The sequence below is a fragment of the Ochlerotatus camptorhynchus genome, unplaced genomic scaffold, assembly GCF_037179485.1.
Source record: "Ochlerotatus camptorhynchus isolate MF236.1 unplaced genomic scaffold, CSIRO-AGI_Acam_v1.1 ptg000023l, whole genome shotgun sequence".
Lineage (NCBI taxonomy): Eukaryota > Metazoa > Arthropoda > Insecta > Diptera > Culicidae > Ochlerotatus > Ochlerotatus camptorhynchus.
Window position 1 is genome coordinate 367,741 of NW_027040515.1, and position 23,512 is coordinate 391,252.

General features: G+C 42.0%; 3 protein-coding genes across 8 annotated transcripts in view; 1 reads left to right on the forward strand and 2 right to left on the reverse strand.

Annotated features, from left to right (window-relative positions):
• Nucleotides 1-13,538, forward strand: part of Pask (PAS kinase) — a 28,013-nt gene extending 14,475 nt beyond the window's left edge. Inside the window, exons 4-7 of the mRNA XM_065228262.1 lie at nucleotides 7-1,070; nucleotides 1,145-2,106; nucleotides 2,166-2,291; nucleotides 12,586-13,538. Coding sequence (XP_065084334.1) covers nucleotides 7-1,070; nucleotides 1,145-2,106; nucleotides 2,166-2,291; nucleotides 12,586-13,004 — 2,571 coding nt within the window. The 3' untranslated portion in view covers nucleotides 13,005-13,538. The remainder of the gene's footprint in view (nucleotides 1-6; nucleotides 1,071-1,144; nucleotides 2,107-2,165; nucleotides 2,292-12,585) is intronic.
• bisc (biscotti) overlaps nucleotides 1-23,512 on the reverse strand; it is a 76,872-nt gene that overhangs the window by 44,541 nt on the left and 8,819 nt on the right. The window lies entirely within an intron of this gene.
• LOC135706961 (oxysterol-binding protein-related protein 2) overlaps nucleotides 17,570-23,512 on the reverse strand; it is a 48,977-nt gene continuing 43,034 nt past the window's right edge. For all 6 annotated transcript variants that reach the window (XM_065228698.1, XM_065228662.1, XM_065228688.1 and 3 more), the window contains 5 exons: nucleotides 20,038-20,251; nucleotides 19,642-19,982; nucleotides 19,366-19,588; nucleotides 18,963-19,309; nucleotides 17,570-18,871 (listed from right to left, as the gene is read on the reverse strand). In XM_065228698.1, coding sequence (XP_065084770.1) covers nucleotides 18,766-18,871; nucleotides 18,963-19,309; nucleotides 19,366-19,588; nucleotides 19,642-19,982; nucleotides 20,038-20,251 — 1,231 coding nt within the window. In that variant the 3' untranslated portion in view covers nucleotides 17,570-18,765. The remainder of the gene's footprint in view (nucleotides 18,872-18,962; nucleotides 19,310-19,365; nucleotides 19,589-19,641; nucleotides 19,983-20,037; nucleotides 20,252-23,512) is intronic.

Consider the following 23,512-nt stretch of genomic DNA (forward strand, 5'->3'; position numbering starts at 1 on the left):
TTTCAGATATGCTTGGACTTTACATCGACTTCCACCAGTAGCAATCGCAGTAGTGGGAACCAACCAGCCGAGGGCAATGAAGTAGTTGAGCAGGTGGATGCCGTCGTCGCTGACATATCGCTCAACCTGGTCTCTGAACCGAACGAATCCAGTGGCCTATTCAGTTCGATCATCGTTAGTTCCGTGCCGGAAAATCTGCTCTACCTGGAAAGTAATAGTGAGAACAACCGAAATTACGCCAACCTTTCCAATTCGGCCAGTTGCAATGCATTGAAATCGGTTGCCTCGGCAGGTGCCGCGTGTCCGGTAAAGGAAACTCTTACCAAAGCTCCCGCATTGGAAGATTGCCTAAACATTGTCGATTGTGACCTTCTAACGCCCGTTAACGAATGCTTGAATCTGCTCAGTGGCAAAAACAGTACAGCTGAAAGTCCTGCGAAGGAAAAACGCTACTCATCGGAGGACATCCATTCAGCCTTGATGAAGAACTCTTCCAGTGAGGACTATTCGGCTCCGCTGAGTGCTCCTCCGACGGTCACGACTCCTCGGTATGTCAAACCGTACGAGCTGTCGAAGACAATGGTCACGTCAACGCCAGATCAACAGAAACGACATTCGGCCGTTGGAACGCTTCCGATTCCGTGTGGACCACGCAGGTCGATCTATTCGGATGGGAAGTACCGCGGGGAAGCGATTCACTATGATGGCAACGTGATCGACATACTGTACACCATTTCGAACCAGACGCTTCCTTGCGGGAGGAAGGTCTACTGCATCTGGGTAAGCCGGGATCCGGATTCGTCGTACAACAACCTGGAGGATGAGGATAAGCATCAGAATCTGACGTTGACGTTCAACAGTGTGACCAGTACGGTGGACAATTCGCTTGGGCAGGCCATCAAGAATACTGCTGCTGCGCAGCACTCGGATCGGCCCAGTTCCGTCTCCCGTATGTCGCAGTGCGATGAAGATTTGATCCACGGAGAGTACAGCAAATATTACACGCTGGTGAGGCACATCGGGAAGGGCGCGTACGGGTATGTGAAGCTGAGCTACCGAAACTCGGATAGGTAAGTGTTGTTCTTGGGAATGGAATTGTGTTTTAGGTTTTTGGTTTTTGATAAATTCAACGCTTAACCAACAGGTTGCTGGTGATATCGAAGTTCATACTGAAGGAGAAGCTCGTGCCGCAGTTCATGATAACGACCGAGGAGAAGCGGGAAATTCCGATGGAAGTGTACCTGTTGACGCACGTGAAGCATCCGAACATTGTCAACATGTTCGATTGGTTCGAGAACGACAAGTTCTTCCAGGTTGTGATGGAAATACACGGCTCCGGGATGGATCTGTTCGAGTTTATCGATCGAAGACCCGTCATGACGGAGAAGCTGGGTTGTTGGATCTTTCGACAGATTGCTAATGCGGTTGCTTTCCTACACTCGTTGAACATTCTGCACCGGGACATCAAAGACGAGAACGTTATCATCGATCACAATTTCCATATCAAGCTGATTGACTTCGGATCGGCGACATTCGTGCAGGAAGGGCAACTTTTTTCTACCTTCTACGGCACGACCGAGTACTGCAGTCCGGAAGTGTTGGCAGGCAACCGCTACTCCGGTCCGGAACTGGAAATGTGGGCTCTCGGTGTGACGCTGTACGTGTTGATGTTCTTCGAGAACCCATTCGTGGACGTTGAGGAAATCCTGCAATCCGAACTGATCATTCCGCACGAAATCAGCGAAGAATTGGAGTACGTGTTGCTTTCGCTGTTGGACAAGAATCCCAAAACTCGGGTCACCATCCAGGAGTTACTGGATACGGAATGGATGACACAGGAGATTAATTCGTCGCAGTTCAATTTTGCCAAAATCGTCCCCTGCGAACCGTACGAAACCAACCCGGAGAAGTACTACGTAGATGCGAACATCTGTTCCAGTCAGACGGGACTGTCCACGTCGCCGCACAGCCTTTCGATGGTGGATGATGTCGATGGTGAAGATGATGATGAGCATGCCCACATGGATGATTCGTTCATGGATCCCGACGAGATGCTGGACGATGATATTTGTCCCCTGTCGCACGATGATGAGATTGGTCTCGATGGTAAGCAATTTCAAACTGCTGGGAGCGTACCAATTTTTCAGCCTTTTCTCCGTTTTCAGACGATATCTCCGGCAGAGAGATGAATATTCTTTCCACCGGTCTCACCAGTCTGTCTCTGAGGGAACCTGACGGAACGTGCATCAGTCTGGTCGATGGCGACCGGATTGGCCAACAATCAACAACAGGTAATAAAATGACCACCGGCTCGTTATTCTACTCGAGCAACACCGGTGGCAGTGGTTCAGTGTTTGTGTCGTCATCGTCGTCTCCCGTCGTTGGCGTTAGCGGTGTTGGTGTCCATCTTCTGTCCAACAGTACTAACAGTAGATCCGAGCCTTGTGGTCCCTCCATACTAACAGCGAAAGCATCTGCTACTACTTCTACTACCAATATTACTACTACTACTACTTCTACTACTACCACTACTTCCCGTAACATCATCTCCGCCCCAGTACCCATTTCCGCCAGTAGTTCGGCGAAGCTCGCCGGAGCCAATTATAGCAGCAACACTAGCGTCAATAGTAATACCAGTAACTCAGTTAGTACTAGCCATAGTAGATCGAAGCTCATTGAATGTGACAGTAGCAGTTGTTGTAGTACACAGACGGCAGCATCTTCGGCAGCACACTCACTGCCCATTCGGGCGGCCTATCAGCATCATCTCTCCACCACGACAATGACGCGGCACTCGTTCTGCGACGTAGACTGCCTACTAGTGGCACCACCACCGGTTAAGTGTACCTACTCGGTGCTGAACAGTAGCAGCAGCGCTAACACAATCAGTAGTTTGAACATAGAAGAAGACTATCCGTACGACAGTAGCAGTAGCACCCTAAACACCCCAACCAACTCTTCGCACTCGGCGGCCACCGGACGCATAGGTTCTCTCCCAACAGCAATGACCACCCTCAGTGATGGACCGCTTCTGTCCAAAACCCCATCCCCTCTGCAGCAGCAACGGCTCATCTTCCACGACGAATCTCCCCATCTGCTCCTCCTGGACACCTTCCCGTACGCGGCATCCTCTTCCTCGACCAGCCCTTGCAGTTCCCTCACATCATCCAAATCGGAGAACAACATCTTCGACGGAACGTTTGCCACGTTCAACTCCATCTATGACGTAGTCAGTTTGAATGATGTCAACGAAGCCAGCACATCCGGGATGTCTTTCCCGAGCTACGGCATGACCGATCTTTCCAGGGCGCAAATTTTGAACACCCTCTCCAGCACCGAACTGGACCTTCGGTTGGAGAAGAAATAGTGCGAATAATTGATCTAAATTCCACCAACGTTGAACGGTGTGGGGAGGTGGCATTTCAGCGCCAAGAGCTGGACTCTTGAGTTATTTGCTTTGCAAATTGCGCTTGGAATTGGTGGGATTTAGTTGATTGGAATGTACGATTACAACAAAAAGACTTTGATTTGTGAGTTTGTAGTCAGCGTGGCAAGCGGCAATCCATAGTTAGCTCAAAATCCTTTGCCACAAAGGCTGCAAGTGTGAAATATTTACTTAGTTCTAAATTGCTTAAAGATTTATCCTTTGAAAGGCTCGCAAAAAGCTGAGACAACCGGTGGGTCGTATGAATAGAAAGTAGTAATCTCTTGCATTTGTTTCATTTTGGCAAAATCAATGTGGGAATGGCTCAGTTCTTACTGGCCAGAAATTTCGCTTCCGAAACGAAACGACGAAAGGATTCTCCCGAAAGAAAAAGAAAATATCACACAGTACTTTGTTCTCAAAAACGGATTTTTACATTTCACAACACCAAAAACCTTCTGGGAAGCAAATGGTTAAGTCTTTCTATAATCTACTGAACAGTTCTGAAGTTCGCAGAACCTGTCTGAAGGAACATAAAAGGAGTTTACCCAATCTCTCAGAAGTTCTCCTAATCTGTCAGCTGCTTCCTGAATTTCTCAGAAGTTGTCTTAGAAGTTCAACCAGGTTCAGAGAAGCCTCAAAAAGACTTAGGGAAAGTCAAATGGAGAAGTTCAGCTGAATCTTAGACAAATTCAGGGTGCTCAGAGAACTTATAAAAGCTCAGTTCTCCTAATATCTCAGCAGCTCCCTAAATTTATCAGTAGTTCTCTTAGATCTTCTAGCGTGGAACTTTAGGAAAACCTTAGTAGAAGTTTACCAAACTTCAGAGAAGCTCATAGAACTTCAGAAAGGCTTAGGGAAAATCAAAGAAGTTTAAAAGACCGTCAAAGAAGTTCAGGGAAATCTTAGGTTTGTTCAAGGTTTTCAAATATAATTAGAAAACATCAGGAAACCTCAGTTCTCCTAATCTCTCCGTTGCCCCCTGAATTACTCAGAAGTTAGCTGGGAGGTTCTATCAGCTTGAAAAGTTGAATGTACTATCTACTGAAAACTTCAGTAAAATGGCAGGATACCTCAGGGCAACCTTAGAAAAAGATCAATGAACTTAAGAGAAGCCCAGAGCTCCAAGAGCCTTGGAAACCTCAAAATACATATGGAAATCAATGAAGTTTAAGAGAATCCCAGGGAAGTCCAGAAGGATGTTAGAGAAGTTCAGCGGAATCTTAGACAAGTTCAAGCTTCTCGAGTAACATTTGAAAAGGGCCTATCCTCGTTGATCGATTCTCTTCATCGACTTTCTCTTTGGTTTACCACGGATACATAAACGAATTTCTCGCTAAGCTCGCAGCACAGTTCGACAGAAGATAATGTTAGCTTGCGCCTGAAACAACACACTGAATGGAAAATTCATTTGAGAATCGATCAACAATGATAGGCCCTTTTCTCGTGTTGCGCGAGTGTTCGGAGACTTTTAGAGAATTTCTGAAAAAAAATTAATCAGTTCTCCTAATCTCTCAGTTGCTCTTTGAATTACTCAGAAGTTCTCTAAGAGCTCCAAGCACTGAGGGGAACTTCAGGAAACTGGCAGGAAAGCTCAGGGCAAGCTTAGTAAATGTTCAGTGTACTTAAACAAAAACTCATCGAATTTAAAAGAATCTCAGGGATCTTAAAAATAGTCCAGGGAACCTAAACATAACTTAGGGAAAGTCAACACAGTTTAGGAGAACCTTAGAGAAGTCCAGCAGAAAGTTAGATGAGTTTTAGCCAATCTTAGACAAATTCAGGCTGTCCAAAGAACTTCAGGGAATCTCAGTTCCACTAATCTCCCTGCTCCCACTCCCTGCATTTCTCAGAAGTTCACTTAGAAGTTTAAGCAACTTCAGATAAGCTTAGCGAACTACAGGAAACTTCAGTGAACCGTCGGAGAAGTGATTACTGCCCTTTTCAGCATAGTTGTCCCATTCGTTAAAACAGCAAGCTGAGAAAAACGCTGTTGAAGATTTTTTTTCTTCATGGGCTCTTATGGATGGGACAAAATAGTTCTGTTATTTTTCGCGACATTTTCTGAACAAAGTAGGATTTTTATCGTGTACATTGTAAAGTGATGGTACTTGACAATCGATTCCAATGTATAACTCATAATCGCCAAAAATGCTAATGGGACTGTTATGCCGCACAGGGCAGTGAATGGTGCTATTAATAAAAGTTCAGGGAACTTCAGAGACATTCAGCAAGCAGGAAACTTCAGGGAAACGTTAGGGAACTTAAAAAAACATGGACATGGATCTTAAGGCTAGCTTTTTCTAAGGCTTTAAGGGTGTTGAAGTGAAATAAATTAAAATCATTAGATTTTTTTTAGATCATTAGATTTCAAGCTATCACCAGAACGATCACCCCATCAACTTCAAATAATTTAGTCAATTCATTTTTGATCTGATCCAGGGATTCACCACTGGGCAGACCTTCAAGGCAACTTTGAACAGACGTTCAATTTTGGTGTCATGAATGAAAAATTTGTGCTGCTTCTCAGTAAGATATTGGAGAAGACGTTTGAATCAGTCCAAGGTTTCAGCCAATACACGGCGTTCATCCCGACGGCCAATTCGAATTGAAAACTTAAATTGAACGAAGTTCAAAAATTTCTTACGAAGAGCATGGAAAACGGAAGTGGTTATAGCAATAGGGGTTAATATTAAACTGCTTGCGAATGAAATGTCTCCAATTACATGAAAGATGAAAAATCTGTAGTGATCGGACACGGAATAAAGAACGATTAGTTACGAAATACTTAAAATCTTTATTTTTACTTTCAATAGAAAAACAACCACGTTCGCGCGTTGATAGCTGCGTAGCAAAGATTGACAGCTTGAGTTCTTTTTCTTCGACGACGACCCGATGGAAGCCAGGCTGACCAGTGTTGCCGGGCGATGCCACAGGGCCCCTCCAGTTACACCAAAAATCTTACGCGATGTCCAGATTGTGTAACTTTCGTACGATGATCATCTTGAGGATATTTCTGCAAATCCGGATTACAAGTGAAAGCCGCTTTTATTCGGTCGACTGAAATGCGCTGCTGTTTTCCAGAAATAAGTACGTCGAAGAACTTATCATCTCGTCTTATTACCTTGAATGGACCTTCATAAGGATGCTGCAACGGTCGCTTCACAGAATCCACTCGTACAAATACATGTGTACATGTTTTGAAATTTTCGTTGACAAAAACTTGTCGTTCTCCATGACGTTTAGTATCGTGCGGTTTTATATTGTCGAACGTACGGTGAAGCATTTGGGCAAACTCCGATCGGTCGATATCTCCAGGTGCAGACTGAAAGAATTCACCAGGAATCCGTAAAGCCTGACCGTAAACCATATCCGCAACCGAGCACTGCAGGTCGTCCCTAAATGCCACCCTTAGTCCCAGAAGAATCATTGGAAGTTCGTCGTACCAATTCTTAGAGTTTACACACATTATCGATGCTTTCAATGTTCGGTGAAAACGTTCTACGATGCCGTTCGCTTGTGGGTGATAGGCATTCGTACGAATATGGAAACACCTAACATTCGCGTTAACTCCCGAAAGAGATCGGACTCAAATTGCCGTCCCTGGTCGGTTGTCAGGTTTTCTGGGACTCCAAATCTTGCTATCCATGTTGAGTACAGTGCTTGAGCCACAGATGCTGCAGTCATATCGACAAGTGGAACCGCTTCGGGCCATCTGGTAAAACGGTCAATCATGGTCAGTAGGTAGCGGTATCCTTGTGACGGCGGCAAAGGACCAACCAGATCAATATGAAGGTGTTGGAAACGAGCCTTCGGTAGGTCAAATTTTCCCAACGGAGAGACGGTATGTCGATGCACCTTCGACCGTTGGCAGTCGACGCAGTGTTTGACAAACTCATTTATTTCACGGTTCATAGCTGGCCAAACGAATCGCTCGGAGATTAACTTCCTGCTGCCTCGTGCTCCTGGGTGAGAAATTCCGTGTAGGCATTCCATGATGGTTCTCCGTTGAGTACTTGGAACGAAAGGTCGTGGTTTTCCGGTCGAGACGTCACAGTAGATCGGTTGAGAACAACCACTCATCCGTTTTGCTTCAAATTTCAGCGAAGTAGATTTGGATTGCATCAACTGCTGAAGCTCCGCGTCGTTTTTCTGCTTTCGTCCGATTTCTTCATAGTCCACCGAAGTAGGCGCTAGTATACTCTCCACACGAGACAATGCATCGGCGACGTAATTTTCACTTCCACTGACATGTTGTATATCCGTAGTAAATTCCGAGATGAAACGTAGGTATCGTTCTTCATGCGGTAGCCGAGAGCTGGAATCGGTTGTTAGCGCGTATGTTAGTGGGCGATGGTCAGTGAAGATCGTGAAGTTGCGTCCTTCAAGGAAGCAATATTTGAGGCATCGATCATCAGAGCTAATGGTTTCGACGAGTCAGGATAGTGAAGCAGTGCTGTCTCCGCTAATGATTTTTTACAACGCTCGAAGCTTGATGAAGCTGCATCTGTCCACTGTAGTTTACGTATGTCGTTTTTCCTGTTCCCGGGAATAAGCTTCTGCAACTCAGCTTGGATGTCGGATGCATGACGAACGAAGCGTTTGTAGCCGTTGGCGAGTGCCAGAAAGCGACGGAGTTCCTTGACTGTTGTCGGTTTCTCGTAGTCCATAATGGCTTGGACGCGTGACGGGAGCGGCCGCACTCCATCACTGCTGATCAGGTATCCTAAAAATTCCACTTCCTTTTGGGCAAACACGCTCTTACCCAAATTTAGAACGAGTCCGTGCTGGCATAGGCGGTCAAACACTATGCGTAGATGCTCCTGGTGTTGAGCAAGGGATTCAGAAGCGATGCATATGTCATCTATAAAGACAACAACGAAATCAAGATCACCAAAGATTCGGTTCATGTAGCGCTGGAACGTCTGACTTGCGTTACATAACCCAAATTGCATGCGGGTGAACTCAAACAAGTCATACGATGTTATGACCGTTGTTTTGGGAATGTCTGCTTCCTCCACCGCAACCTGATGATACGCTCGCTCCAGATCAAGAGTTGTGAAAACGGACTTACCATGAAGCGAATGCAGCAAATCGTGGATGTGCGGTACCGGATAACGGTCAGGTGTAGTGATATGATTTAAGCGACGGTAGTCACCAACGAAACGCCATTTCCCGTTCTTTTTCAGCACACAATGCAAAGGACTTGCCCAACTGCTACTCGATGGTCTGCATATTCCTAGGTTGCATTCGTCGAACTTTAGACGCCACGGGTGGTCCACGAGTAACTATGTGATGGGTTACGTCACACTGCGTGACAGAACGAAGCGTCGATGGCAGAGTTATTTCCCGGTACTCCATTAACAAATCGTGGAACGGATGATCGGCACCAACAAGTGTTACACTGTGCAGAGCAGCAGTCATCATACCTCCAGAAGACTTCAATCCTGTCTGGCCAATCTATAAGTTTTTGGTTTTTCAAATCGACGAGTATGCCGAAGTGCGCCAAAAAATCAGCACCGATTATTGGCATCGTCACTTCAGCAACGAGGAAATTCCAGGTGAATCTTCGTCTCAATCCTAGGTCAACAGGAATAAATTTCGTTCCAAATGTCCGAATTCTACTTCCGTTGGCTGCGTGGAGTTGTTGTATAACGGTACCGTTCAATCGATCTCTCCTGGAGGCAGGCAATATTGTGACGTCCGATCCAGTGTCGATTAGAAAGCGTGTTTTGTTCGTCCTGTCAAAAATTACCATTCGGCGACTTTCCGACACTCCGGCCACCACCGCCGATGATGGTGGGGAGGATGCTAGTTTTTTGAGCTCCATGAACACGGTTCTCGGCACCGCTGAGCATCGTTTCCATATTTCCTATGGTACCAGCACAGTCCGGATCGTGATGACGAACGAGAACCACTTCGGTTTCGCGAAAACGAACGGCCTCGCTCAGGGTTGGGAGCCTTCAGGCGTCGGATTTCCGCTGTGAGAAGTTCGATCTGCTCTGCTAGCTTCCTTTCACCACTGTTGCTGTACGTTGGTTCGTTGTGCACCATGGCAACTGCGGAGGACTGACCGTTGGAGGCGTCGGTGATCTTGTCTGCCATTTCAGCCAACTTCTCGATGGTACCATCGTGGCATGTGAGAATTGGTCGAATGTTTTCCGGGAGGCGTTGAATGAAAATCATTTTGAGCAGATTGTTATCCACGCCCAAACCCGTCGACAACTCTCTCATCTTTGCTAACAGATGCGTTGGGCGCATATCGCCAAGATCGTGGGCCCCCAGCAGCTGTTCGAAGCGGCTTTCAGCAGACAGGGCGAAGCGAGCAATTAGGCGATCTTTCACTGTTTTGTATTTATTTTCCGCTGGAGGAGCAGCTACCAAATCGGCTATGTGACATATAACCGATTGATCCACTTTGGCCACGATGTGGTAAAACTTGGTTTCATCATTGACGATTTTCGCAAGGTGGAATTGCGCTTCCGATTGCGCAAACCACATAGCCGGATCAGTTTTCCAAAAATCCGGTAGTTTTACCGCGACAGATGCTGCTGCGTTGCTCCTGTTATCGTCCGGCATTTTGAGGTTAGTTTCGGCTTTGAGATCGAATATCGGCGAATAACCGTGAAATCGGACCGAAACTTTTAGATTCGCGACGTCGCGGGTCACCAATGTAGTGATCGGACACGGAATAAAGAACGATTAGTTACGAAATACTTAAAATCTTTATTTTTACTTTCAATAGAAAAACAACCACGTTCGCGCGTTGATAGCTGCGTAGCAAAGATTGACAGCTTGAGTTCTTTTTCTTCGACGATGACCCGATGGAAGCCAGGCTGACCAGTGTTGCCGGGCGATGCCACAAATCATTTGGATCTCATTTTTGTTATGATTACTGTTATCTCGACCACACGGTTGGCAAAATATGTTATTATGATCGTTTAAATCAAAACATCAAATTTGGTTTTCATTCTCTGTTCGGGCACCCACCGGCAGATTTTCGCGTAGTCGTCAGAATTTCAATCTTCTAGAATCACATATCAGTCCCATAGGGATTTTTATCAATTTTGAAATACCAACGCTATGCACTACCAATTGGCATCTACTTTCATATTATGTGATAAAACTAAAGACTTTGATCGTGAAAAATGTAAAAACAACATCAAGCCAGTTTGTCCCATCAAGCAAAGTAATCGCATATCAGATCCATTCTGAAATTCCATCGTCCATCCTCAAGTTTTTCTTTTTGAATTACCATATTTTTCGCTGATGTAACAAAACATGTAAACCTCATTGCAACGAGAAATTATCAATATATTTGCTATGATTTCTCAAATATTGAGATGGGAATTACACTTCGTAACTTCGACTGTCATTTTCTCAATGCCTACTTTTTCCATATGGGACTGATATGTGTGATTCTAGGCAGTGCACTGTCGTGTGCGGCATAACAGCCTCTGTAGCATTTTTGGCGAAAACGAGTAATGTATTGGAATCGATTGTCAAGTATCTTCACCTTATTCACCTTGTCGCAAAAAATACCAAAACTATGATGTCCCATCCATAAGAGCCCATAGAGAAAAAAAATCTTCAACAGCCGTTTTTCTCAGCTTGCTGTTTAAACGTATGGGACAGCTATGCTGAAAACGTCAGTGCAGTAGTCATACGAAATTTGCTGTTAACTTGAACATGCGTCTTTTTATTCATACGACCCAGTGTACAACGCGTAATCATTAGGTTACTCCACCCCACTCAATCGATTCCAAATCAGGTCCGGATCATTCTCCCAAAATTTGATATCATTTGGTTGCGAACTCGTACCGCACTGGTCTTTAAATAACAAAGTTTATATGGAGGAATAACTATGGGAAAAGTTAACTCACCGTCCAAGCCCTTCGCCATAATGATATACGTAAAAGTGTCTGCATTGATGTGAAATTTTCCCAGCTACAATTTTGCTGAAAACTCATTTTTGTTTGAACGTAAGGATAATTAGTTCGCATTCGCATCCAAGTCTGCTAAATTTTTGGGGGAATGGTCTGATTTAGAATCAATTGAGTCTATTTTGATCCATGTCTTGTGTGAAACGTTTGTGAGCATCCAGGTGACTTGTTTTTAAATTAATTTCCTCTTATCTATTCAGATAAAGATTGGTTTTCTTTGTTAGATCGTTGGAAAACTAACCTTCTATTGTTAAAATATGATAAACCCGTTTCCATTATCCGAACACTACCGAAAAAAGAAATCCTAAAACACATAGACCTATTATTACTAAACCCCATTAATGCAAACAACGCACGTGATACTGAACCAAAGCAAGTAGATCCTAGCCTTTCTATATGTTGCATCGAATATTGTTAAATGCAAAGAGAAGCAAAACAACGCATCAGCACATGTTTAAAAAAAAGCCAAACTTACAACATACACAGCTGTGCACCCCAATAGGCTTTAGCAAAATACGCAAAATTAGTGGACACTAGGCACTACAATAACAATAGAATAGATCAAACCATTATTCATTACCGTATGAAATATACTTTTCTAGAGGCAAGTAAAAAAAAAATCAGTATTGTTAAAGAGCGCCTTAAACGCTGCAATTTAGTGAAGCCAAAAGATGCAATCAGTGTCGTGGTCGGAGATCAACAGAAAAAGAGATCATAGCGAGTAACTAATGAACTATATAGTGATATTAGAGAAAAGCCAAGCAATCTAGCAACTTATCAAATTAAACAGTCGTATCAATATTTTGTCCAAACGAGTGTGTATGTGTGTGTGTGGTAAGCACTAAGAAAGGATATCTTGTACAATATTACTCAAGTCCCCCTCCCCCCGGCCACCAATTGACTCGTTAAGTGTTTAGTTGCTCGAACAATTCCGATCTATTCCCTCTTCTTTGCGCTAATGCTGTCCATTAGGTTACGCCTCTTTTTGCTTTGTATATAATCCTAAGCCCCGCCCCCCCAGTGCGTCACTGTATTTAATTAGCTAAGAGAATTTGAATGACCTGCTTCTTATCTTTAAAAAAAAAATCTTCACACTGATCGCTTTCATCCTCTTTGTTTACTGTTTTTCTTTTCTCTCTTCCATAATCCGTGTGTCGTGCGAAATTTGCTTCGTGCTTCCCGTGGTGACTTCCGGTTTCTTTTGGCGCCTCATTGCAGGAGCTTTATTTCTACTAGAAGAAAATGGTGATACAGAAGATAGTGAGATACTGCTGGTGGTGTTGGATGGTGATGCTGACGATAAGGAAGAGGATGACGGTGGTGGTGCTGCTGCTGCTGACGACCGGGGGATGGAACGATCGGAAGGGACACTTCAGCACGATCCGTCCAGTAGCAGCAGTTGCGTTGGTGGCGCCGCCAGTCCATACAATTCGCCGAGCAAAAGTAACCGTCAGAAGCGGCAGCAGCAACAACAGCGACGAAAGCGTGCTTGGGAAACGAACCACCCGGTCGTCGTCGTGATGTCGGCATCTTCCGTTGCTCCGATTGCGGACCCTGGCAGTAAGGGTGAGTTGGAGGCTAGTGAATGTGACTATACCAATGATAGCTTCGAGGAAGACGATGACAATGGCGAGTGAAGACGTGGGAATGAGACGAATCCCGGATGAGTTGACTTCTTTTCCATTCCTTTTCAAACTGTTGCGACTCTTGTGCGGCGGGGGGGTTTGTAAAGCAAAACACACAAAACAATATGATACTCATTTAGTTCGATACTCTCATCAAAAGAAAAGAATACCGAGAAATTATGACAAAAGATAATGATTAGTTTTTTTTTAGCCGTAGACAGATGGAGCTATTAATAGTTTAGAATCACTGATAGGATAGTCCAAAGCAGACTCTATATAGTTAAATCTCTAGGGAGAAGAACGGAGTCAACAGAGTCGTACACAACTTAGTAGTATTAATTAGTAGGAGAAAACAAGCAGAATTAACAAAAAGAAAGAAGCACACACGAACAAATTTAGCATCTATCAGATTGATTATATCATTGTTGAACAGATTATTGATTTTAAAATATAAAGCAACAAAAAATACTCGGAACGTTTCGTACTGAAAGAAAGCAGTCATTTGGAAATCAAATTTCAGCTCGATTAAAATTTAACTTCGGTAAGGATCGATTTCTTTTTTTCTATAAGGAAAGAACCACCCTGATTGAACATTTTTTTTGTCTCAATATTCTTTTGTTTATTTCACATCTATTGCATACATGGTTGCTTTTTTTTATACAATTCACACATTTATATAATGTCTTCTAATCTTGAGTTCCTTTAATTTGTATATTTGTTTCTCTAGGTTCAATCAACAATATATTTCGAACAATATGCGCTACTGATTTGTCCAGTTAGGTTCGTTTGTATTTTTTTCTTCTCTTCTGTCTTGTTGGAATAATGACCTAACTCAAAAGGAAAATGTTGAAGGAATATGGTATTCAATTTCTGTCAATGCTCGATTTCTGCGCGCGCGTGGAAGGTTTCTAAACAAGCACATTTATTTTTCATTTATTGTTTTCTTATTCTTCTTACATGGTAGCAACTTGTTTTCTCTTCTTATTTGACCTAATGTGTGTATTATTTTTTTTTTATGCGAAAACAGTGACCTTTCTATGTTGAGCATTTTATGTTCTCTATTGTTTGTATTCTTCAAGTAGATCATTTTGAACCATTTCCTTCAAAACTCTCGACAGCAGTGGTGTAATTGACGGGAAATCATAACGATTAGTAGCTTCCGATTTGTTGCAGTGTTTTCCAACCCGGATGACATGAAATGCGGTAATGGTTGGTTGGAGGCTTAATCAAGCTACCGAGGAAGCTTCCCTGAAGATAGATCTGGACAAGTTGGAATAACAATCAGGTAGGTGAACTCACATAGATATTTTTGCCGAGATGGGCACCCCCGAGCAGCTCGGCATTTTATTTTGCTGGATCTCAGTGAAAAACTTGCCGAGATTTAGCAAAATTTTTGTTTGTTAGATGAAAGCTTGGCGAAATTTCCGTTTGTTAGCTGATTCTCGCTATGTTTTTCACTGAGATGCTCGGTGGTGCTCATCTCGGCAAAAATTCTAAGTGTGAAAGTTTATGATAGGTGTTTCGTCGACGTTGTAGTGACGTGACGAAAAACGTCAAAACGGAATAGTATTTGGTTGACTAAACAATAGAGCTTAATTACACTCCGCAATTTCACAAGTCAAATAGCGAATTCGTTTATTATCGGGGTTTACACCAGTTCAAACCCAGCGCGAAACCGAACTTTTTTGTCAGAGGAACCCCAACCTGAGCTAGGTTTTAAAAACAAACGAGCAAACTGAATATCTTCATACCCGATCCAGAATGGAACTGAATAATAAACGAATTCGCTAAAAGTGTTAAAGAAGTGGAAAGAGAACTATATTAGAACCTTTTAACTTATGGTTTGAGAACTTTAATGGTAATGGTTATGGTAGTCAGTAAGGTCCACGAATGGTTTTGTAACATCGATCAACTTTATGTGGAATATATCGCGAATTGGTTCCCTAATAAAAATTGTATGGTTAATTTGCTTAACGACGTGTTCTGAGTATCACCCAAACCATTTGTGGAATAGTTCAATGATTTGGGTTATCGTTCGTTTATGGTTATTTTTTATTAGGGTTGCCTGTAATTTACTGATTGCCAATTCACGATATATTCCACGTAAAGTTGAGCGATAATACAAAACCATTAATGGACCTTACTGACTACCATAACCATTACCATTAATGTTCTCAAATCATAAGTAAAAACGTACTTATATAGTTCTCTTTCTGAAAATGTATGGAGAAAACAAGTATTTGGAATGGTAATGGTTCTTAACAACCCATTATTTGTAAGGTCCAGTTCCAAAAAACCATAATACATAAGGTTGAAACTTTATCATTAAACGTTCATGTAAAGTTCCATAACCATTTCAGTTAAAGTTTAGCAGGGATTATAAACAATTTTTAACCATTTTAGGTAAGGTCAATTTATGGTTCGCGTTTATGCGGGGACCCATTCAACCATTCAAATATTCCATAACTCAGTTACTAAGTAAGATCTTGGGCTTTGCAAAAATAAGAGCTGAGAAAAGTGATGCAAATTTATCTTTTTAACTGGTCATTCCTAATATTATTAACAGTTGACCCTTAATTGTGGGGTGACTGTAAAACGTACAAAATGGATCAAACCATCCTAAAGATCAATGGTTCATTTTCGAATATGAGGAAATGGATATAATGTCGGCCTAAATGCCCCTAATTTAGGGCTATCGACTAAATTTTCAATAGCGACCAAAAATATCCATTAGTTCCGTCCCAATGACGCGTTCGTCTAGATAAAATTGATAAATAGCAGATTTTTAGCGATGGGCCCAATCTTAGATCCATAGACCAACATTAGAGGCATTTCCCCTATCAAGCGAGCCATTTAGTTGAATTATAGTTTACAGTATCCCCACAATTATGGAACACCTACAATTAACAGCAAATCGATATTTTCCACAATTGTGGGGAACTGTAAAGCTTTATAAAATGTTTCCTGTAGTTTCGATATTGAAGATATTTTTTCACACAAATAATTTCGAAAATTAGCGTTAAATTTGGCCACGTTTAAAAAAGTAAGAGGTTGTATCCTAGACGCGACCGTAGATTTGTCGTAGGATCACGTGCTTGGTATCAATATTCGGCGACTGTGTTAGGGAAACCACTTTTGTTTGCAGGCAATCGGTGATAATTTTGATCACCATTGCAACAGTTGGACATTTGTGTAATTTTCAATATTGGTGTCTATTGGAAATTTTACAAATGTCCATTTTAGCAATGTTCAAATGTTCATTTTAGCAGATTTGTAGAAAAATGTCCAATCGATTGGCTTGTTTAGAATTAAAATCCATCCGCTATTGACAGAGTTATAAGTGGTCAAAACCTGACCATGTTTCGTTATGCGGTCGATTTTGGTTATTTTTTTAAATTACACAACCAATATGTTGCCGAAAGACGTAATCTTACGTCAAAAAATATCATTGATTATTTTGGTTTTATACTGAATATGATTTACCGGTTTTACAATGTTCAAAGCCACTACGTAGGTCAACAGATTTCCAGAAACCAATCGGTGGTCCCTTGAATATCAAGTTGTAGATAGTTAGCTGTTTGTATATTAATGAGTTTACCTAGAAAGCCCGCTTATATTTGCGTGTAATTGCATTTTTCATGAACTTAAAAAAAATCCAGCATGGATTTCCATATTTTGTTTTATTTTTACTTCCAATTACTTGAAACATTTTGTTGTATACTTTTAGCCAGTGATGCAAAATATCATGGCACTCACGTGACACTCGTCTTCGCACCAACCGACTATCGCTGACAGATCGTTTTGTCACGCAGTGAGAGTTAGAGCCATGGCAAACAATAATCGCCAGTAATGGTCGCTGCTCACAAGCAAAACGCTACACTCGCTGCTGATCAGTGTTGGAAAAGTTTGCGATATTTCACGAAGTTCACCAAGGGAAAAGTTTGCGAGTCATAGGGAACTTTGATGAACTTTTGCATCACTGCTGCTGATGATGAAAAGCACAACGAGAACAGTGAAGACTTCTGCAGTACGATCATGAGAAAAAGCGAAACGACAGAAGAAAATAAAAACAATGCCCACGCATTCCAAGTTCGTCTCGGCAGGCGCGACTGTGTGAGTTACAAACAAAGCAGGCAACATGAAACGGAAGCTGTTGGGTTCACTCACCAACACACTCAAATAAGCAAGTAAAGCAGCAACTGCTTCAAAACGAGCACAGATGAGTGTCGTGATTGTCGGGAATAACCAGATCGGTGACGGATCACAACAGAAGACGACATTCACCAGTTGCTTTTTACTTCTTTCGTCAACTTGATGGATGGTCATGGAGAGAGCTTCGACGAGCATATTGATAGGAATGTACAAAGCGTTACTACCATCAGCTGTTTGGCGATCGTGATTGTGATAGGTCGCAACTCTGCTTTTAGCAAACATGTGAACGATTGCCCATAACAAACAATTATGCGAAGTTTCATGAAAATCGGAAAAGGTCTAGTTTTTCCGATTGGTCATTTGGCGTGGAACTGCTCCATTCGGCCACTAACAATATTGCCTTTCGGCCTGTTTCTAATCCCTCCGAAAGTTGTTTTAGATTAAAAGTTGTGAAAAATCAAACCGTCAATCCACTAATACATACTTTGTCTAACCAAATTAAACTCAATGAAACTTCCTCGGTTCTGGACCTAGAGGCCCAAAGCATGAGACAATATCAGTTTTTAGAGAGTACAACCTTAAGCTAAACAATGGTAAAAGTGTGTAAACTGCACAATTTGGTGGGTGTACTTCTCCCCGCCCAACCTGACTTATTTATTTCTCTGAATTTCTAAACAGTCGAAATCCAAACAAGCAATGTCTACATAACCTCGCAGGTCAACCGAACGGTCAAGACATTTAGATTCTGCTTAAAACTCCCGCTGCTACTAACTGCTAACTTATAGATTTCTAACTTTTATGTTTTATTTAACCTTTTGCAAAAATACATACTACCGTTTGCTTTCTCCTGTTTCCCTAAACGAGTTTGAAAATGATATTGTCGAATTCGGTTTGGTAGCATTTGTTTTTTTTTTTTTGTTTTTTTATTTATTTATTTATTGCCTCGCTGGCTGGAATGTTTTCGATACTTCTCTTGTATGAATCAAATTCGTTTGTCTCTCTTTTTCGTTTCTTCACCGCCAATAAATCATTGTGTTGATGCTGACTACAGTACATTTATTGCTATAACTTTCAAATCTGACTTTCTTTTTCTCGTATTTGCAAATTAACGATCAACAAACTAGTTTTTTCTTTTAGAAAAACTGGAACTATTGTTTTTTTTCAGTTTGGTCATTCTAAAACATTGAGTTTCAAATTTGGTTTACTAACTCGGATACTTTCTCTGTGTGTGTGTGTGTGTGGGAGTAAATAGACGCTCTATGTTGCATTTTCCAAGCCCATTGGCACTCACTCGCTGCTAATTTTCTATTGTTGATACCCGATCCCGCTGATCACGAATTAAGCACTTCTAATCGTACATCTGAAAGCTCCTTAAAGAAATAAGAAGCTTTTTTCCCCTTTCCAATAGTAATGTTGTATGAGTGTGTAAGGAATGTTTTCTTTTCAATGTGAGTAGCTCTTTCACTAAGAGGTTAAAATATGCACAGATATACAAGTTGTAACGGTTGTCTTGGGTCGGTCCGCTTTGGACCTATGCTTTTATGTGAGTTTGATAACTGCAATGCAATTGTATGATAGGAGATAGCTGCGCGTTTTCTGTCGGCTAGACGGTCTACGTCGTTCAGAAAATGTCCAACTCCAGGGAATCGTCCGCCCGCTCCCAATAGCCTCCCTGGTAGATCCAGTCTTCTTGCTTGGTGTGAGGGTTGATCGTGTGCTTAAACCACCTGCAATGAATCGAATGTGAGTGATTGATAAGTGTTTGAATCATTCGCTATTTCAAGAATTTGTTCAGCGAATACCAAGCTCAGCACTCACCTTGGAAAAATCACCCCATCGTCTCCCTTTTTACTCTTCTTCCTGTTCTCGCGCTGTTTCTCCTCCAGTCGCGTCTTCTCCGCCGCCGCCCCATCCATGTCGCCCTGTTCGAGCTTTCGAATGTCGGGCCGCAGGCGGGAATCGGTCGGACAGAGGGTTCGCGGTTGTTTCATGTGATCCTCCAGCTGATTCAGCGACATGGCAAAGTTCGTAAACTGGTAGTACTCTGCCGTATTGCCCGGTCGAGCTTCCGCCTCCCACAGGCTAACCGAGTTCGGGATGTCGATTGAGTAGGTCGAATCACTCTTGGGAATGTCCCCTTCGGCCGGTTCCGGTGGATCATCCGGCTGCGAAAGTAAGTTTTTTAGAAATTTATCTGTTTGATGTACAAGAGAAAAAGTACCTCGGACATCGACAGGCTCTTGAAAGAACTCATCTTGAGACTGTTCAGCTTGGACAGCACCTTCCGTGGAGTAGTTCCCGGCGATTCATTGGGGCTCTTGCTTCGTTCATCTCCTCGCTTGAACTTGTAACTGTTCTCCTTGCAGTACTCCTCGTACGAAGCGTAATCGGTACACTTGATAAACTCCGTCCACTTACCGTACAGGAAATGTGTCTTGCGTTTGCTGCAATGGAGACCCATGGTTATTCACCCAAAAAAAAAAAAAACATTGCTTACTTCCGATCCGATATGTAACCCTCGACCCGGTGCAAATCCTTATTGCCCACGCCGGCCGTCTTGAAGTTGAGTGTCGCTTTCATGCCGTTCTTGTGGCTAATAAGTTCCATCACGCCGTACTGCTCAATCCATAGCTTCCCAACGATGATATTGTGCACGCAGCAGTTCACATTGCTCCACGAGTACGCTTCGCCCAGCTTCGGGAACTCGACGGTCACAACTCCCTTCGGCTGAATTTCCACACTCTTGCCCCAGAACTTTAGCTTCGGATGAATCGACCCGTGGAAGGAGAAACCCTCTGAATCGGCATGGAACGCCGAAATCGGTGGATGGTGTGATACCTGAAAAGGAGAACATCAAAATACCTTTGTGCGAAATGATGGTCCCTAAACGTACCTGTTCGCAGATGATTCGGAACTCGGGCCGCGTGAGTTCATACGTTTCGCCCAGCAGTGGATTGAATGGTTTTCCGAGCCGTTCCCAGTTGGATGCCAGCGCAGACACGGCGAAAGCCGACACGTACTTCAGTCGTTCGATTGGATCCGACTGTTCCGATGCTATCCGCAGCAGTTTGGCATACTCCATGTACTCGGTCATTCGCTGCAGAAAGCTGGAAACAAGGAAGGGAGTCATAAACAATTATTTTCTCGGCATGTTCGATAATTGAATCTTGTTGATGAATATTGCAGAGCAAGAGGGCAATCGCTATCGATAGCAGCACGAATTGGCAGCATTACATATTGGATTGTGCTTTACAAGTTATCGCTGGTAGTCAATGCACAGTGATTCGGGGTGGGAATTTAGCAAGACAAAAGTCCTAGTGCTTTTGTTTTAAGTTTTAGATGTTTGGTGTTTTCAGTGAACTTTTTTAAAAAGCCTAAAAAGCTTCTTATTTTGGCCGTTTTTTAAACTGATTGATATTGAAAAACTAACTTTCTGATTTTGACCTAACGGAACCTTTTAAGCAAAAAAAGTTTACTGAAGACACCAAACGTCTAGAACTTAAGGCGAAAGCACTACACTGAGAAAACTAGAATTAAGATTTTTATAATATGTTTCGTATGAACGAGCATTTTGAACTCTGAAAATCATGTGAAAATCATGATAATGCGAATTCCATAAGGAATATGTACATACATAAAAAAGACAAAACGCTCATTTCGGTCAGCTTTTAATTCTGTTGTTCAGTGAAAAATTAGCATTTGGCGTCAGATTTGACAACCGAAATTGACAATCGTCACTGACAGCCAATGCCAATGAAGCTTTGAAGGACTGAACCAAAACTATTCGCAGAAGGCTGTGCCCTCATAACAACGCGAAAAGCATCACAAAACATCAATAAAACAAATGAAAGTTCGGATTAAAAAATCGAAGATAAATAAAGTTTGTGTGTGGATTTGTAGCGTTACATCCCCGATGCATCATTTAGATTTAAAATATGTTATGTACAAAGTGATGAAGTCGATAATCGAGCTGACAATCCAGTCACCGTTCAACCCAATTATGCCTAAAATATACCGAATATTCATCCTGCATTCTAGCCTGCAATCTAGTTAAATTAGGCAAGTTTTTATAGCGATCCTTGAGCGATCCAGCTATAATCAACACGTTCGAAGCCGTCAACCAAGCCATCTAGCGGGTCAGCGGAAAACATTTAATTTTGTCCTTAAACGGACAATAAACGATAATTCAGTGCCAACATTTCAAAGGGGCGTAATTGCATTTGTAAACAATGACTTTCGTCGTTGATTTCTCGCGAATGAAAGCTCACTCATGGAATTGAATAACACCAGCTGGTAGATGAATGTTTCCTGTCTCAGCTAGCATTGGTAATTTGGAGGGGTGGGCTTTTATTTGCGAAAAATCGACGACTAAAGCCATTGTTTACAAAAGCAATTACGCCCCTTTGAAATGTTGGCACTGAATTGTTACTCTCAAATATATTTCATGATAAAATGCTTGATATTCTGGACCAACAGAGTTCTTTGATATCCGCAGAACCTCACATGAAAGGTCAGAAATGAGGTTTAAGATTCAGATATAATTGATCCGGTTGTGATTACCTATTAGTGTCAAATATGCTCAAAAGAATTTATTTAGACTAGATCTGAATTTTATAAAAGTTCGGAGTCTACAATTCATTTAATAATATGTTTTTGTATCAGTGTTTGGAATGTATGACAGCTGTGGTTGTGTCTTCTTCTTGTTTCTGAAAAATCAATGAATGCTAAGATTTCTGTGAACTGGCAATAGTGACTTTAGTGACTAAAATTACGAAAAAAGTGACCAAATAGTGACCTTTAAACAATTAAAAACTGACCAATAGTGACATTTATTGATCGAAAAGATATTGTTTCGTTATTCTGGTATTTTTCATGCTTTTTTAAAATAAAACAAATGATTAAAGGATCACATAAATTTGTTTAAAAAAAATGTGAATTGAGTAAGCGAGAGCTCGGTCCAATTCTAGCCTCCATTTCCTCACTCTGCAGATCACGAATTTGTTATTAGATCGCGAAATTGAGGCACAGAGAAAATGTTCAAAGTACCGATTTTAGACAAAGTACCGATTTTTACAATTTTAGGACAGCATTTTTTGAAGATCTAGGATATATATGAAGCGATGCATTTAACAACATGAAGAACTGCAGTCTAGAATTAAATGTATATAGATCTAAGTTAGCCATGAGTATATTAATAAAAGATCCTTATCTTCTTTGTAGCCGCTATAACGAACCGGTCGTCTTTTTACTTTGCTCCATTCCTCCCAAGATTAGAATCTTCTGTAATACCTCAAACATAGAAAAAGAATCATAACTCTGGGATCTAGACAACTTTTCTAGATCGCAGTTTAAGAAAAAAAAATCTCATTATTATGGCCCAGATGGAATGATCACGGCAAAGGGTAGGTTATTCCGCACACCAACTTTGGGTCATCTTTATTGTCAGTGTGCCGCAAGTATGCTGATTGTGCCGGTCATAGAGCAAACTACGATTGTTTGTAAAATATCCATCCCGGCAATCCGGTATTTCTGACACCTTGAATGTTTTGGTTTGAAATCGCAAGGATAAATCGGATTGAGGATGACGCGGGAAGTGGCGAATGTGCAAAATTTCGGTGTTTTATGATCCATTGGGTAATAAAAGTCCAGTGTTTTATAATACCCTCAAAGGCAGACCAGAAACCTAGCCTTTCGGCTGGAAAGAGTTGGAACCGGTGGGGAGTATTGTTGGAGACCGACTATAGAGGGTAATGAATAGACTTCTTTAGTTTGTTTTATGTGAGTTGCAGCATTATTTGAATTAAGGGTATTAATGAGGTCTGATTAACTGCCTCTTCCTCTTGAGTTCACTCTAGAACCTACATTCCGTATTTAGATCTATAAGTGAACTGTTGGTCTGAGTTCAATTAGAAGATGTTCCTGAACATACAGTCAAATAGCACGTAATGTTCTGAACAACTTCAATGACAGTTGTCCAGCAGTGCTCCCATTTTATTTACAACAATCTAATGCCTACGAGATTGTGCCGAAGGTATGCCGAAAATGTGCCGATGGATGTGCCCAAGCTGTGTAGAATATAATTCCGGCACAATGTGCTGAGTGACTTACCCCTTGGATCACGGACATAAAACAAATTAGGAATAAATTTTAGAGTTCTTTAAATTTTTATTCTAAGACCTGGACCTGGAATTTGTGTTTTTGTATTACCGGAATATTAGTATGGAAAAAATACAATACAATTTCATGGACCTAAAAAGGAACAATTTAATGGACCTTAAAAGGAAAGGAGCGGCCAATCTACTGGATCCCCAGTGAACACTGGCAGCTCCTTGGTAACTACTTGTCTAGCTGCTAACTGCTGTTGAAAT